Source organism: Myotis davidii, unplaced genomic scaffold (genome assembly GCF_000327345.1).
Source record: "Myotis davidii unplaced genomic scaffold, ASM32734v1 scaffold265, whole genome shotgun sequence".
Taxonomy (NCBI): Eukaryota; Metazoa; Chordata; class Mammalia; order Chiroptera; family Vespertilionidae; genus Myotis; species Myotis davidii.
Genome location: NW_006296627.1, coordinates 4,914,208 through 4,930,086, shown reverse-complemented (window position 1 = coordinate 4,930,086; position 15,879 = coordinate 4,914,208). Strand labels below are relative to the sequence as shown.

Genomic DNA, 15,879 nt, shown 5'->3' with positions numbered 1-15,879 from the left:
GTTTGGCTCAGTGGATGGAGCGTCGGCCTGCGGACTGAAAGGTCCCAGGTTCGATTCCGGTCGAGGGCATGTACCTGGGTTGCGGGCACACCCCCAGTGGGAGATGTGCAGGAGGCAGCTGATCAATGTTTCTCTCTCATCGATGTTTCTAACTCTCTCTCTCTCTCTCCCTTCCTCTCTGTAAAAAATCAATAAAATATATTTTAAAAAATAAATAAAATAAAAAGAGAGAGAAGAAAAGCATTGCGTGCTGTTATGAATATGTACATTTCAAGGAAACTTAATTTTGCCACTCATTTCATCTTTAAAATTGAAGAGGTTTCTACTAAAAGAGAAGAGTTAAAATTCTCTAGTACAGAGATGTTAAAATAGTGGCCACGCCCTTTGTGTGTTTCATATATATCCAGAAATGCTTTTGCAACATTATTCTGACTTTGGAAGATTCCTCATGACCCATTTCCCACTTTTATACTCTGCCATTGGAGTCTGTTTCATTCCTGACTTAATATTTATGGCTTTCATAACTACTCTTATTCCTAGTCTTTACATTGTCTAATTGTCTTTAGTAAGATCACAATTTTCTAGTAAGTGCTGCCGTCTAAAATATATATTCCAAAACAAACCTTACTGTAGGTCTAGATGTCAGATGAATCAACTTGGTTTTCTTTGGAGTGAATTGCCTTAAAAGTAGAGATAAATGTATTAATAGGCATTTGGTCTTCCTTAACTTTAGTTACCCATCCCATCTCATAGGATCTTTTCAGAATTACCGCTGGAATAGGAGTGAGGAATGTCTTAACTTAGTGACTGAAGATGTTTACATGCAAAAATGAATAACTGACCTGATCTGTTTGTAACTGCCTTCAAGTATTATAATTTAGCTTTCTTTACTACCTTTATATGGAGTCCTGTAAAAAGAAAGATAAACTAGGATAAATATAGCAGTTCTAAGATACTGCAGGGTTATAGGGTTGTGGTAAAAAAAACAAATCAAAGGTTTGTTCTCCCAGAGATTTGGTACAGATAAAATTGAGCCTCACATTTGTCTAGCATACTTATTAGTCTCTGAAATCACTCACAATGAGAGAGCCACTTAATAATCTGAATACAGGCCTCATATATTTATTTTTATTTTATTGATTTCAGAGAGGAAGGAAGTGGGGGAGAGAGAGATAGAAACATCAATGATGAGAGAGAATCATCGATCGGCTGCCTCCTACACATCCCACACTGGGAATTGAGCCCACAACCCAGGCATGTGCCCTGATCACTAATCAAACCGTGACCTCCTGTTTCATAGGTTGACAATCCACCACTGAGCCACAATGGCCAGGCCCTCCCTGTTCCTTTACTTTTGTTTTTCTTGTCTGAAAAATTGAGAAGATAATAAATCTTTGCCGAGAAACTTTAAGCATTGAAATCCATGAATGAAAGGTATGATACAGTGATGGTGTGTTATCTTGTAATTATTTAAACTACTTATTCTTCCTGACTTCAGGGCAGGGGTGCTGGTTGCTCACTTTCTTATTCTACAATATCCACCCACATTACTTCTCACAGGAATTTGAGTGTCATTTATTTAGATTTCAGAAGTGTGTGTTGATTGTTTCTAGACAACACGAGAGATGATGGCTCGTTCTGCTGCTACCCTCATCACACATCCCTTCCATGGTATGTTTGCAATTGATAACTGAAATCTGATTTATTCTCTTCTAAAACATGATCTCTCCTGATTGTTTAGATGGTTGGCTTGGGATTTCAGTAAAGTGCCTTGCCTGCATGTTTTTGTATGCTTCATGTTTTGGCTTTTATCTAATTTATCCAGAAAGCAAAGTGGCCTTAGGTGGGAAAAACTTTTTTTTTTTTTTTCAGGGCTATCAAAATTTATCTCAGTGTGGTTTAAAAAAATTTTTTTCTGTGTTCTGTAGTGATCACTCTGAGATCCATGGTACAATTCATTGGCAGAGAATCCAAGTACTGGTAAGTGTCTTTGTTTTCAAGTATTCAAGGAGATATGTTGAAACCAAAGTATTAAAATAATAGTGCTTTACATTGTTATGTTGCCTTACTGTTTATAGAACAGTTCATATACCTTATATCATTTGATCTTCATAAAAACCAGAAAATAGTAGAAAATGGCCCAGGCAGGTTTAGGAGCCTACCTGGGACCTCATAAGTTACAGAGCCACTGAAGCCAAAACTCAAAGTGGCTCCATGTGACAATATCCTTAGGTAGTAATACCTTCAGTTCTGTGCCCAAAATCAACCGCCTTTGCAGAGTGAGAGTGATAAAAGAGGTGGGGTGGGGAGGGGAGATTTGATCGTGTCAGAAATGATAATTGGATATTTAAAAAATAGCTTGAAAAGAATCTTAATGTATTTTACCTTTCTTTCCTCTGTACCTAGTGGACTTTGTGACTCCATAGTAACCATCTATCGGGAAGAGGGCATGATAGGATTTTTTGCGTGAGTAAATCGCTGATTTGTGTGCGTGATTTTTGTAAGTGGAAATAAGGAAAATTAATTTTTGAAAAAAGGGAAATCATCTAACGTGTATCCTGAGAGAATATGTTTTTGCAAGGGAGTATCAATTCCCTTGAATTTACTTTGAAAGAACTTAAGATTGCTACCCTCTTTTTTTTAATTAATAGTAAAAACTGCATTATTTAGTAAATGGTTCTTTTTAATTTTCAGAGTGTTTCTACATAATTGATTTTATTCATGTGTCATAAGTACTCTGGGAAATGGGCAGAACAGCCATATTATTCTCATTTTAGATATATATTTTAAAATGGATGCTCTGGGAAGTTCATTTGATGCTGGTCATATAGCTGATCTGATAGATGTGACATTTGAGTCTGGTCTTCAGTCTGTAGACTAATGTTTGTCCCACTATTCCATGCTCCCCCACAAAGATCAGTGAGACTCTCAAAACATGGATTTTTTATGTCTCTTACTTGTACCTGTGCTTGGATCATTTTCATTTTGTAATTTTTTTCATCTTTTGCCCTGCCAACTTTGAATATAAAATATAGTTTAGCAAAAAAGGTATTTAAGTCTCTTCTCCGGAGTAGTTGTTAATAGTAAGGTGGGCCATTGGCCATAGATTAAAGGGGTATGGCTGGCCTGCATTTTAAAAATAGGAATGAAAGTCATTAGAGATTAGCTTCAAGTACAGTTGTATCAACTAGAATAAGGGCTAGGTTCTGTTATTCGATGTCTTTTCCATTCTCTAGAATGTTTTGAAATCTCTAATTCTTTGGGAAGTGTTTGGATTATCTTTTTATTCATCACACTTCTTAATTCTTATTTGTATTGTTTCTCCATGTAGGGGTCTTATTCCTCGCCTCCTAGGTGACATCATTTCTTTGTGGCTCTGTAACTCACTGGCCTACCTCGTCAATACCTATGCACTGGACAGTGGGGTAGGTTGTGACCTTGGTGAGATGTGCTAGTGCTGACTTTATTGTATTCGCTCGGCAGCTAGGTTGGCTTTAAAAAGTAAGATGGCAGTTTATTATGTGCCAGGCTCATCATTATGTAGCTAAACATCAGTCAAGTTTTCAAAGGCGCACAGAATGACCCATACTATTTACCATAGAGAAATGTACCTAAAAAGTCCTCGGTGTAGCAGAGTAAGCCCAAGAGATTTATCCCTGTCTCTGCTGCAAGGAGATCACTTCTTTGTTGATAGCTAATTGTAGAGACCACCATGAAGCAGGACTGTTGTGTAGTTATTCAACATGTTTTATCTAATCTGAAATGTTAAGGTAACTCCTGTATTGGGCTTTCTAGAAACCTCAGTCTGGAAGGTTTGGTGAGCCGGCCTTCCCTAGAAGTAATGTTTCCTCCACTTCAGCAGTTGTGGGCCTCTTTGTACACAAGCTGTCCCTCGCATGGTGGAAAATAGAACAGACCCAGGGATAGGACTAAATCCATGCTGTAAGCTTCTTGAGTACAGAGCCTGGTTTCCAGAGCATCTGGAACACAGCTGGGTGCACATAGAGGTATATGGTAAAAGGAATTTCTGGAGATTTTATTTCTAGGACATGGGGAAAGGTTAACAATCTCATTTTCTTTTGAAATCCTCAGGCTGTTACATTGGTTCCTAAGCCATCTTATAAATTCATCTACTGTGAATATGTCTACTGATTTTGAATCAAATTCATCATTTTGACCACTATCTTTTTATGTTCATAATCAGTATTTTATGTTTTATGCTCAAAAATAATTTTCAAGCTGTCAAACTGATAATTTAGAGATAGAATATATGGATATGGTTGGGGACAAGTAGCTGTTAATATCAACTTCATCTCATTATTCATTCTAATAAAGGCTTCCTTCCTGTTTTAGGTTTCTACCATGAATGAAATGAAGAGTTATTCCCAAGCTGTCACAGGAGTGAGTTGCTGTTTTTTTTACATCCTTTTAACCTTCTAGGAATTTTGTATGTGTGTGTATTTTTTTTTTAATTTGGCCTGTATTATCACTGCTTTGAAGCAACCAGATGTTTCCCAGGAAAGTCAGATTTGTTAATGTTTGGCAGAGCTCAGAATAGCCCAGAGTTCCTACATAACAGTACCAGTGATAATGAGCCCACATGGTTTGGTGTTCAGCTTTCAGGAGAGGGATGTGGGCATTCTCATCACCGCTTTCCCTGATTCTCAGGGCTGCTTCTCCCTGCAGCCCGTTGGTCTTACAGTGGAGAAGGCACCCACTTTAGTCATATGGAGCCTTCCAGTAGTTGACTTCTGAAGTCATTTTCATTGTTTTTGGAAGGCTACTCATGTTTTTTTTCTTTTTTAAAAAAATATATTTTTATTGATTTCAGAGAGGAAGGGAGAGGGCCAGATAGAAACATGAATGATGAGAGAGAATCACTGATTGGCTGCCTCCTGCATGCCCCGCATTTGGGATTGAGCCCACAACTTGAGCATGTGCCCTGACTGGGAATCAGACTGTTAACCTCCTGGTTCATATGTCAATGCTCAAGCCCTGAGCACACTGGCCAAGCGTTTTTTCTTATTTTCTTCAGGGGTGTTTTGAAATTGTATTTAGTTATATTTGCTTTTTCTCTTGAATACTGTAGTTCAGTTTTATTTGAATGAGGACTCAATCACAAAATAAGGAATTCTTCTGGCCTTTATTAATATGTTAGCTATAGTGGTATATTAAGAGAAGGAAGCATCTCAAGCTGAAAATTGGTCATTTAGTCTTTCCTGGAATACTGAAAAAGCAAAGCCAGTATTGGAGTATTTGACCACAGAGGCGCTAGGAATTTAAGGGAGAAGAAAGAAGAGAAGAAAGGAGACTGATGACCTAATAACTTAGCTATTGTTTTACTGTTTTCCAGTTTTTTGCCAGTATGTTGACCTATCCCTTTGTGCTTGTCTCTAATCTCATGGCTGTCAACAACTGCGGGTAAGTGCTTTGCGTTTCTTCTCCTGGTAGTTGGCTGCTGTGTGCTTGACAGGCAGAGTAGTCCTGGTGGAAATGTCAGGGAGAAAAGTACAGTTGATGCTATTACTAGATTTCCAATTTTTTTTCTCTGTATGTCCCATGTATCAGCAGTGGCATTAATCTATAATAATAAAAGGGTAGTATGCTAATTAGACCGGACGTTTTCCGGACATCCTTCCTGACGAAGCCGGGGCCGGAGGGAAGCCAGGCTTACATGTCATCCCGGGCCTGCAGGCGGTCCGAGGGAAGCCAGCCTGGGCCCCTGGTGCCTGCGGGCAGCCCGAGGGAAGCCAGTCCAGGTTCTGGGTGCCTGCTGAAGGGAAGCTGATGCCAGCAGCCATGGGAAGGAAGGCCTACTCTTGCACAAATTTTATGCATCAGGCCTCTAGTTTATATTATAAGTGGCCACCTCATATTCTTTTTTTGGAATAGGGAAAGCATAGATAATGTTTCAAGTCCTTAAATATAATATGCACTTGCCATTATAGGTCCTATTCCGAAAAGGACTGGATAATTACCAAATTATTCTATTTTTACATCTTTCCATTATTTTAAATCTTTATCCTCTTTTTCTTGAAAGTTACAACAGGTATATCAGGGATTGAATGACAACCTGTACCTGTTTTTCCTAGGAGAAAGTGAGTTTTAAAGAAAGAAAAATGGGGAATTTGGTCCATGGAAAGTTTCTTAACCTTTTAGTGTATTGGTCAGGAAGGATAGGTGTGGTGTGGTGTGGTGCTAGACACCATTGAGTTCAAGCTTCTAGATGCCAGGTGACCATACCAAGTTGAAACAGGTTTTGCCTCTTGATTCGATTCAGGAGAACTCTGTTCTAATACAGTACCTGATACAATATACCATTGGACGTGTATGTCATTGTTTTCCAACGAGATAGCAACTGGAAAACTGTATGGAGTTTTGAGCACAGTTGTCATCTGTAATAATCTTCTATAATAATAAAAGCATAATATGCAAATCAACCAAACAGCCAAACAGCAGAACAACCGTCTGGACGACCACACTATGACACGCACTGGTGCCAGGACAGCCAAGGCGGGTGCAATGCGATTGGTCAGGGGACCCCGCCATCGCTCCATGATCTCCCCGCAAAGAGAGACCCAGGCCACCCTCTGCAGGGCAATTGATCAGGGGGCTCCGCAATCACCCCAAAGAGGGAGACCCAGGCTACCCGGCCGGTAGCGCTGCGTCGGGTGGGCAGGGCCTCCCTCTGCCTGGGGTGGGAGGAGTGATCGATCCAGGAGGGAAGCCCAGTCCTGGGTGCTGGCAGCCAGGAGAAGGAAGGCCTACCATTGCACGAATTTTGTGCATCAGGCCTCTAGTATTTCATATCATGTTACATTCTGTTTGCTTTGATTTGTAGAGTAGCTCCCATATTTTAGCCCAGAGCATACTTGAAGGACAAGTTAAGTGTGTTTATTCCTTATAATTTTTGGAGAGGAAGTGATTATACGTGAGTAAGAGCATGTAGTCACCACTGTTATATCCATTGTCATATTTAGGTACCTTTTTTTTCCCCTTACATAAAAGTTTAGTTTATTAATCTTTTCATGAAAAATCTGCACAATCACCACAGATAAAGTCCTGCAGAACCTTTACTCCTTCTTTTAGCCAACACCAACATTGGCCTTTGCAGTCCCCTTGACTTTCTTCATTCTGTTCTTGCGTTCCTTTCTGTTTTCTTGAGGTCATCATCTTCTCATTTAGGCCATGTTTTGCAAATCTATATGTGGGTTCCTTTTTCTCTGCATAACCCAAGGAATCATAAATCATGCGAAAGCCAGTGGTCTTACCACCACCAAAGTAGGTTCTGAATCCAAACACAAAGATGACATCAGGTGTGGTCTTACACATTTTGGCTAGTTTTTCCCAAATTTCTGTCTTGGGTACTGTTGCCTTTCCAGGGTGAAGGACATTAATGACCATTTGCTTCTGCTGAAGTAGTCTGTTGGTCATTAGCTTCCTGATCCATATAGTTCCTGTGTCATTCATGATGAAGGTTGACCTTCAGGCAGCCAGGGACGAAAAAGAGCCACTGTTCCCTCATTAGGTGCTTTTAAATACCACTTAGTTTTTAAATCCCATTTTCCTACTCTTTAGTTATATATTTGATGTGTTTTAGAATTTCATATCTCCACAAATTAAAAACCTAGATGTTTTAGAAAATACATAACTAAAGTTTATTCGTTGATTTCAAAACATAAATATAAGGGAAATTTATTAGAACTAAAATTGCCTCTCAGAAACTTCTAGGCAGTAGAATGTTTTAACAAAGATTTACTGGACTCTTGAGAGAATGTTTTGTGAATATTAACTTGAATGGCTCATCTTTATTTCTATTTCAGGCTTGCTGGTGGGTGCCCTCCTTACTCCCCAATATATACTTCTTGGATAGATTGCTGGAGCATGCTACAAAAAGAGGTACTTCTCTCATTCTCTCTTCCACTCTTGCCCCTATTCTTCCCCCCTTCACACACCGCCTCCTCCATATATTTTACTTTATTTTGTTCTTGTTTGTTTTCTTAAATAATGTTTCTGGGATCCCGGGTTAATTCTTGTAGCTTACCTTTTAGCTACCAATTACTGTGCCCTTGACAGTGTTCCATATGTCATCTGGCATAGTAGTAAAATATGCTGCTTAGAAATCAGCAGGGGTAATGAAGAAGCAGGAATCCCTAGATGTGTTCCAGATGCCTTTTGAGTTATCACATTCAAATTACAAATGGGCTCTGGATAAACGCTTATCCTGGTTGTGAAAATGATAGCCTTGATTTCAGATTTTTTCCCCCACTTCACCTTTTTGTAACTTCTCAGAACCTCCTTATGTATTCAAGTGTTTTCTCACAGTGTGATAAGAGTAAACGGAGAAATGAGAAGTTGTTTATGTCATTATTTGTTCACAATGATGTTGATAGACCTGGTCTCTTACTGCTGGAGTCTTAGTCCCAGTTTTGTCCTAGTCATTTAGTTACTTCTCCTACGTATGTTAGTGAATCATTTTGTTTTGACTCCAATTTATTGTTTGTTATTGCTGTGAGATATATCATCTGCAACCAAAAATTCCTGATCCCTCTAGGCAAAGTTTTATTAGGAACCAAAGTAATGGTTGGCTGTGTGCTAAATTTAACACAGGACCACTTAAAATTGCCATCAGTTTAAAGCTGTTTTTGAGTAGAAAGCATTTTTTTTTCAATCCTTACCCAAAAATGTTTTTTTTACTAAGTTTAGAGAAAGGAGGGGAGAGAGAAACACTAATGTGTGAGAGAAACATCAGTTGGTTGCCTCACATAGGTGCCCCCAATAGGAATCAAACCTGAAGCCTTTCAGTGCACAGGATAATGGTCCAACCCACTTAGCCATACCAGCCAGGGCAAGTGGGTAGCACTTTTTATAGGATTGTAGAAGAAAATATATGAAGAAACTCTGTTTCATTATCTTATAGCACTAGTGATACATATGAGAAAGGCCTTTGTTCATAAAGCTCAGTACTGCTGTAGTTGTTTATGCTCAGTGTGCATACACAACAAGCCCCTCCTGAATCCAGGCTAGAATTCTTTCTTTTTATTTATTTTTTATTTTTAAATGTGTATTTTTATTGATTTCAGAGAGGAAAGGAGAGGGAGAGAGAGAGGTAGAAACATCAGTGATGAGAGAGAATCATTGATCGGCTGCCTCCTGCTCACCCTGCACTGGGGATCGAGCACGCAACCCCAGGCATGTGCCCTTTACCAGAATCGAACCTGAGACCCTTCAGTCCGCAGGCCAATGCTCTATCCACTGCACCAAACCAGCTAGAGCCTTTTTTTTTCTTTATGTTTTTATTATAATTTTATTTTTAAATATATATGTATATATTTCTTACCACCTTTAAATATATTTATTAATTTCAGAGAAAAGTAGGGAGAGAGGGAGAGAGATAGAAACATCAATTATGAGAGAGTATCATAGATCTGCTACCGACTGCATGCCTTCTACTGGGGATGGAACCCACAATGCAGGCATGTGTCCTGACCAAGAATTGAATGTGTGACCTTTTGGTGCATCGGATGATGCTCAACTAAGTGAGCCACACTGGCTGGGCAAAATAACCATTTTCTATCATCCTACTTTACATATGGGAAAAACTGGGATTTTGGACAGTTAAATAACACCAATTATGTAACTCAAGGTTTACAACCTATATTTGGGAGAGTGGGATCTATGTGTAGGCTATCTAACTTTACAGTCTACTCAGTTAACCCCTTCCCCAACAATTTTTTTGTTAAAAATGTTTCTTTTTCAGACTAATTTTTTAATTTTGTTTCTATATAGTATTTTTGATGCTGGTTATGAAAACAGTTTGTAACTCGTCTTCCTATAAACCATATTTTTTTACCATATTTTCTTAGTATACTCGTCGACGACTGAAAAAGAACATTTTGTGAAAACGAGTATACACGTTTCTGCCGGGGAAGGGGTTAAACTCACACATTACTACTTTAATTATAAGATTGTATAACCACTTCCTAGAGACCTGACCATTCCATTAAAAAATAAATAAAAGCACCTGGCCAGTGTGACTCAGTGGTTGAGTGTTGACCTCTGAACCAGGAGATCACAGTTCGATTCCCTGTCAGGGCACATGCCCAGTTTACAGGCTAGATCCCCGTGCAGAAGGCAGCCGATCATTGATTCTCTCTCATCATTGATGTTTTTATCTCTCTCTCTCCCTTCCTCTCTATCTAAAAATCAATAAAGACATGTATTTTTAAAAATAAATAAAAGCTAGCACTTACTGACTGTTAGGACTGTTCTCAGCACTCTATATATATAGTGATTCATTTCATAGCCCAGCCAGCAAGTGTCAGAGCCAGAGTCCAGAAATTTTGTCTAAATAAGTAAGAAATGTTTTGCCTTATCCATGTGGCAAAATTGGAGTTAGTTCCACAAAAGCTTAGCATGAGTCAGAAAGTACAAATTGCTACTCTTAGTGATTGTTGGTTTTGTCCTAGCTGCTTAGTTACATCTCCTAGAAACGTGTCTAGAAGCATCGCTACTGATTTGGACCGGCTGATCTCATCTTCACACTAGATTTTATTTGTATTTATTTGTTTTCCAGGGAAATATGAGCCGAGGAAATAGCTTGTTTTTCCGGAAGGTCCCCTTTGGGAAGACTTATTGTTGTGACCTGAGAATGTTAATTTGAAGATGTGGGACAGGGACAGTGACATTTCTATAGTCCCAGATGCACAGAATTATGGGAGAGAATGTTGATTTCTATACAGTGTGGCACGCTTTTTTAATAATCATTTAATCTTGGGAAAATGGAGGTATTTGGTGTCTGCCTCTTTTTTTTGTTCTTTTTCCCAGCACAGCATAATTTACCACTAATATTCCCCCTTTAGTTATTCTGAAATTGTACATTTTTGCTCCAGACTCTTTATGTACTTAAACAGGGAAAAATAGTTGCATTTTCCTAACTATTGTCATGTAATTTGGTCTCAATTCAAGGCTTTGTAAAATGAAGAGTACAGTCCCAAGAAGAAAGATAAATACTGTAAAATTTCAGAATAGTAAGGCAAACTGTATGGGAGGTCATGAATGACCTTTCTTTAGTACACCCTAAAAACTCAGCAGTATCCTCCAGAATTTGCCTCCCATTATATGCTTCTAAGCATTTTTTATTAATCCTGTCTCTCATACTTCATAAAAGAGACAATCCATTGCTAAATCACCCTACAAAATCTCTACATGAAGCATCCACACCTTCAGTCTGTTATTGCAAAGTAATAAATTGTTGTCAACAGAAGAAAAAAAAAGACAATTATAGAAAATAAGCAAGATTTGGAAAAGAAGCATACTGGCTTTTTTCCCCCAAAAGAAATTCTTGTTATTTAAAATATGAAAAGCAAATGCTGCAGCAGTAGCCCCTTCTCTAAAAGCTAAGTGTTTTCCAGTCCCTAAATGACATCATTACATAGTTCTAATTGTCTATACTCTTGTTCTTCAGTTTTTGTTTTGTTTCCTTTTTGTTGCAGAAGGTGAGTAGTTTGTTTTTCATTCCTTATGACACCCTTGGAAAGTGAACTTGTAACTTCCTATCAGGTGATGCAGTCCACAGGGTTCTTAGGATATTGACCACCTCGCATGTCATACCCTCAGTTAGGCATGTTAACGGCATTTATAGAAGGGAAAAAAATCATTTTAGGAAGCAATGAATTTCAACTCAAGTATAAAGCTTCTATTTACTCAGGACTTTTAAAAGCAGGTTAAAATGCTCCAAGATGAGAAAGCATGTTGTTTTACTTATTTAAGTAACCCACTAGGATGTTGCCAAATGAGTAAGCACTTAATTTGCTGCTTCTCAGATTTCTCTATGAAAGCAGCAGCCCCCAGGATATCCGACTGAGCATGCAGGTCTCTCCTTCCCCAGGGTTTAGGAATCAGCCTGAAGCTCATGAGTAGCTTACCTTGAAATGTCTTTGATGTCTCTTACTTTGTCTTAAAAAGTAATGTAAATTTTATATTCTATTCAATATTATATGCATTTGTTTTAATATAAAAATGTTTTGCATTACCCATCTTTTTCCCAAAAAAAAAATCTTCAAGTAAAGATGATCTAGGAAAATGTGCCATGTTTATTATCCTGTGGCTTCTGTGCTCATACACGCCTGCCCCTTCCTAGTTGAGTCTGACTGTAAGGACCATTCTACCACCAGAGGGCGCCAAGACTCTGGTTTTGCCTGTGCAAGTTGGGCTGCTAAAGTATTTCACCAAGGCCTGGAATTGTTCAAAGTACTAGTCTAGGCAATCTGATTACATCCAAGCAATAGGTCCGAAAGGGTGCTATTCCTATGTTCCTCATTAAGTTTAAAGACTATTCATAGAATAAAAAGTGAACTTTTATTCAGGGGCTAGTAAATTCAAAGGTACTCTTAAGATACATATGTAAAAATAATGAACTGACTCATTAATATGTGTAATATAGAGTTATATGAGAGTTATCTAGTAAACCGCACCCGTGACACTGGGCAAGTGCTTTGCCTTGGCAGTGATGAGCAAAAGTGCCAGGAAATATCCCCCTCTAGGGAGTGTGATGGTCATTGAAGCCTTGATTAAATGAAGAAAAGAAGGAGGGGTTTCCTGGAACTTTTGGGGTGGTTGTAAAAGCAACCTTACAATGAAATAAACTTTAAACATAACCCTACATTCCAGCTTCTTACTGTTACCTGAACATATGTTGGCTTCGTTGTGACCTACTTTAGAACTGTCTTCCTCTCTTTCTCCCATTGACATTTGTCCTCTATAGTAAGAATCAGCTCTTGTGTGATCTCCTTGTGAAGTCTCTCACTCATAATCCTAGTTTGAAGGTACTTGCCTTCAAACTCCCTTCCCCCAAGTCCCGTAATTACAGTATAAACTGAAGTGACAAAATGGAAACTACATCCAAAACCAAGTGCAAGGCTTACCCAGCAGGGCATTACTTCTCTCTGATTTGAAATACTGTGAAAATAATTACCTTTAGCCTTTTTACACAGGCTCCCTAAAACACTGGACTTTATAGAAAAACTAGCTGATCAAGGAGCAGCAGTACATGCAGTTGGTCAGTCTAAGGTGAGGGAGCAGGAAAAGAGAGCTTTAGGAAGTAATAACTGCCAAGCCTGTTGCATAAGTTTTCTCATAATCTTTGGTGGAAATAAAGAAAATGAGATTCAGATTAAATTACTCATTCAAAACTGCAGAGCAGGTTTCAAAGCTGCATTCAAACCCGAGTTTCAAATTGTAAGGTCTATTTACTGCTTCGTGGAGGCTGAGGGAAAAAATCAGCCAAATGAACCAAATGGTAAGTAAGTCATCCATCTGAAGAAAAAGGCCCAGCTCTTAGTGAAAGCAGTGAACTGAAGAACAGGCCTCCCCTAGGACTGTTAAGCCCAGATTTCAGGATCCCCAAAAGACCACCAGGGAGCACCGAATCCGATGCAAAAGCAGAGAGTCTTTATTCAAGCTAGCTTGAGCTCCCCGTCAGCCACACTCGCCAACGCAGCGGCGGTGGGGAGGGGCAGAGAGAGCTAGCCCTGTGGGAAGAGGGGTTTTATAGGAGGGTTGCAATAAGGGGAGGAGAGAGGACTGTGGGCCCTGCCAATTGGCCAGGCGCAAGGATGTGGTTGTGTCTATGGCGCGCACTTCCCTTGATTGTCATTGGTTAGTTTAAAGAAACCCTAGTGTGGCTAGCAGAGGCTTGGGCTTCCGGGAAGAAGCTCCTTGCTGAGCACATGGCTAATGGCTGCTGCCCAAAAATGGAGGATCCGGGGTAAGATGGAGGGCATAGCCCTCGCCCTTTCAGAGAGCAGAATGGTCTTAAATCAGGAAGTACATAGTTCTTGCCTCAGCAGAATGATAAACAGGTGAAGTAACTGAAAATAGATACGATTGCCATGGCCCACCCAGACTGTTATGATGGTTTATGCAGCTGGAAAGCGAAGTTCTTGTGTATTTAGGATTTACTCTTTAGGAGTACTATCAGTCCTTATTTGATTTCTACCGCTTTTGGAGGATAACATTTCTTCAGAGTGATCTATGTGTCAGCTCCTCTGATGGATTTTTCTAGAACATTCTTGTATACTGGGGGGCTTTATTCAGGCTGCCTTTCTAAATGCCATAGTAATTTAATCTTGGAGTTTTTTGTTTTTTAAATATAGACAAAGATGAGCGTTTATCTCCATTGCAGAGATTTTTCGGGTATCTAAGAATGTCACGTGACATCTCATTACCCCCACCCCCATTGGCCCCACATCCTATTGTCTCTTCAGACTTGAGATAATCTTGCACTCTGATTTTTGTCTTACGGGGAAATTGGCAAATGAAAGGTTCCTCTGCCACCAACCAATGCCTTTTCAGAATATTTTTGAAGGTGACTGATTAAATTTCTAAAGCAACTGAGTGTTTTCCTTCCAACAAACTTTGTCCCTGAGAATCAGCTTCCTCATCAGTCTGCTGCCTAAAGAGATGTCTTGGGGAGGCCCCCACACACTGTACTCGTCTTCCGTGATTCATGGCCACAAGCTGAAATCTTGGAAAGCCCATTTTGCCTTGCTCTTATAGTGCATTCCTCTGCAACCCAGGCCCAAATCTCCAGTGTGGGACCAATTAGGCAAATTTTAAAACTACAGTTGTTGACCCAACTTACTACGGCCCTGAAAAAGAGTATTTTCAAATAGATTCAGGTCACTATCACCCTCCAAAGTATGTTTGGATAACAGGGCTTTAGAGAATGTCAAGGAGAACAGGTTGAGAAAAAGAAATGTGACCTGGAGGTGCTGTTCAAGACTCACCAGCCCTAACGGGTTTGGCTCAGTGGATAGAGCATCAGCCTGCGGACTCAAAGGTCCCAGGTTCGGTTCTGGTCAAGGGCGTGTACCTTGGTTGCAGGCACATCCCCAGTGGGGAGTGTGTAGGAGGCAGCTGATCGATGTTTCTAACTCTATCCCTCTCCCTTCCTCTCTGTGAAAAAGACTCACCAGCTTCCTGAGAGGAAGGGCAAATACTGAAACAAGCCCCACCCCTCCCAAAGTCTCCACAATGACAGTGGGTAAGAGGAAGTTTTCCACACCAATTCCTGCTCACTAAGGCAGCCAGAAGAATGTTCTCTAGTCATGCCACATTTCCACGGAAAGTCTACTTGGTATTGCAGCTTGTTTCCAGACAGACTAGCATGAGGAGCTAAAGGTCAAATAAGGACAAGAAACAGAATTGTACCTACTCTCTATCCAGTCTGGGGCCCTGCCCTCCTGGCGTCAGAAAGACTGAGGAGAATGTCCTTTGGCTAAAAATGAAAAGAGAAGGTGAAAACGGAAACAACAGCCACACCTCACTGCATACTGCTCACCTCCCACTGGAATTTGGTATTCCATGCCTTTCCTCCCCCCAAGGGACTTAAACTTTAGAGTTTATAAGTGCAGCCCTCCGTTATTAAACGTGTAGCCAAGGCAAAGTCCTGTGGTAGGGTCGGGAGAATGTACAGCGTGCAGTAAATCTCTCCTTGTCCTCCCTGGCACTTGCTGTGCCCTGAGGGAGGGATGTGGTGTGACAAGAACAAAAAAGAGGAATGGTGGGAGGATTAAATGGAACCATATGTAGAACAAAGCCTGGTGCACTGAAAAAGGACAGACACTGAGTTCTGGAGACACGCTGTGGTGACTATGGTACAAGGCAGTATGTGCCAGGAGCTGCTGAAACCAAGCACCATGGGCTCCCAAGAGGGGAAGCTCACATCCCATTGGGAGAACATGGGGAAGACTTCATGGAGGATAGGATACTAGGTAGCAGGATGGTGAGATGGGAACCATTTCCAGCTCACTTAGCTGTGATACCTCGGGCAAGCTCCTCACCTCTAAATGAGAGCAATTACCTTATTGGAGTATT

The 15,879-nt window shown here is 40.1% G+C and overlaps 1 protein-coding gene across 1 annotated transcript in view; it reads left to right on the top strand.

Moving 5' to 3' along the window:
* The window catches only part of MTCH2 (mitochondrial carrier 2), a 17,164-nt gene extending 5,876 nt beyond the window's left edge, over positions 1-11,288 (top strand). Inside the window, exons 6-13 of the mRNA XM_015569555.1 lie at positions 1,614-1,671; positions 1,929-1,980; positions 2,407-2,466; positions 3,332-3,425; positions 4,354-4,401; positions 5,354-5,421; positions 7,824-7,899; positions 10,577-11,288. Of these exons, the coding sequence (XP_015425041.1) occupies positions 1,614-1,671; positions 1,929-1,980; positions 2,407-2,466; positions 3,332-3,425; positions 4,354-4,401; positions 5,354-5,421; positions 7,824-7,899; positions 10,577-10,663 (543 nt within the window). The 3' untranslated portion in view covers positions 10,664-11,288. The remainder of the gene's footprint in view (positions 1-1,613; positions 1,672-1,928; positions 1,981-2,406; positions 2,467-3,331; positions 3,426-4,353; positions 4,402-5,353; positions 5,422-7,823; positions 7,900-10,576) is intronic.
* The last annotated feature ends 4,591 nt before the right edge of the window (positions 11,289-15,879 follow it).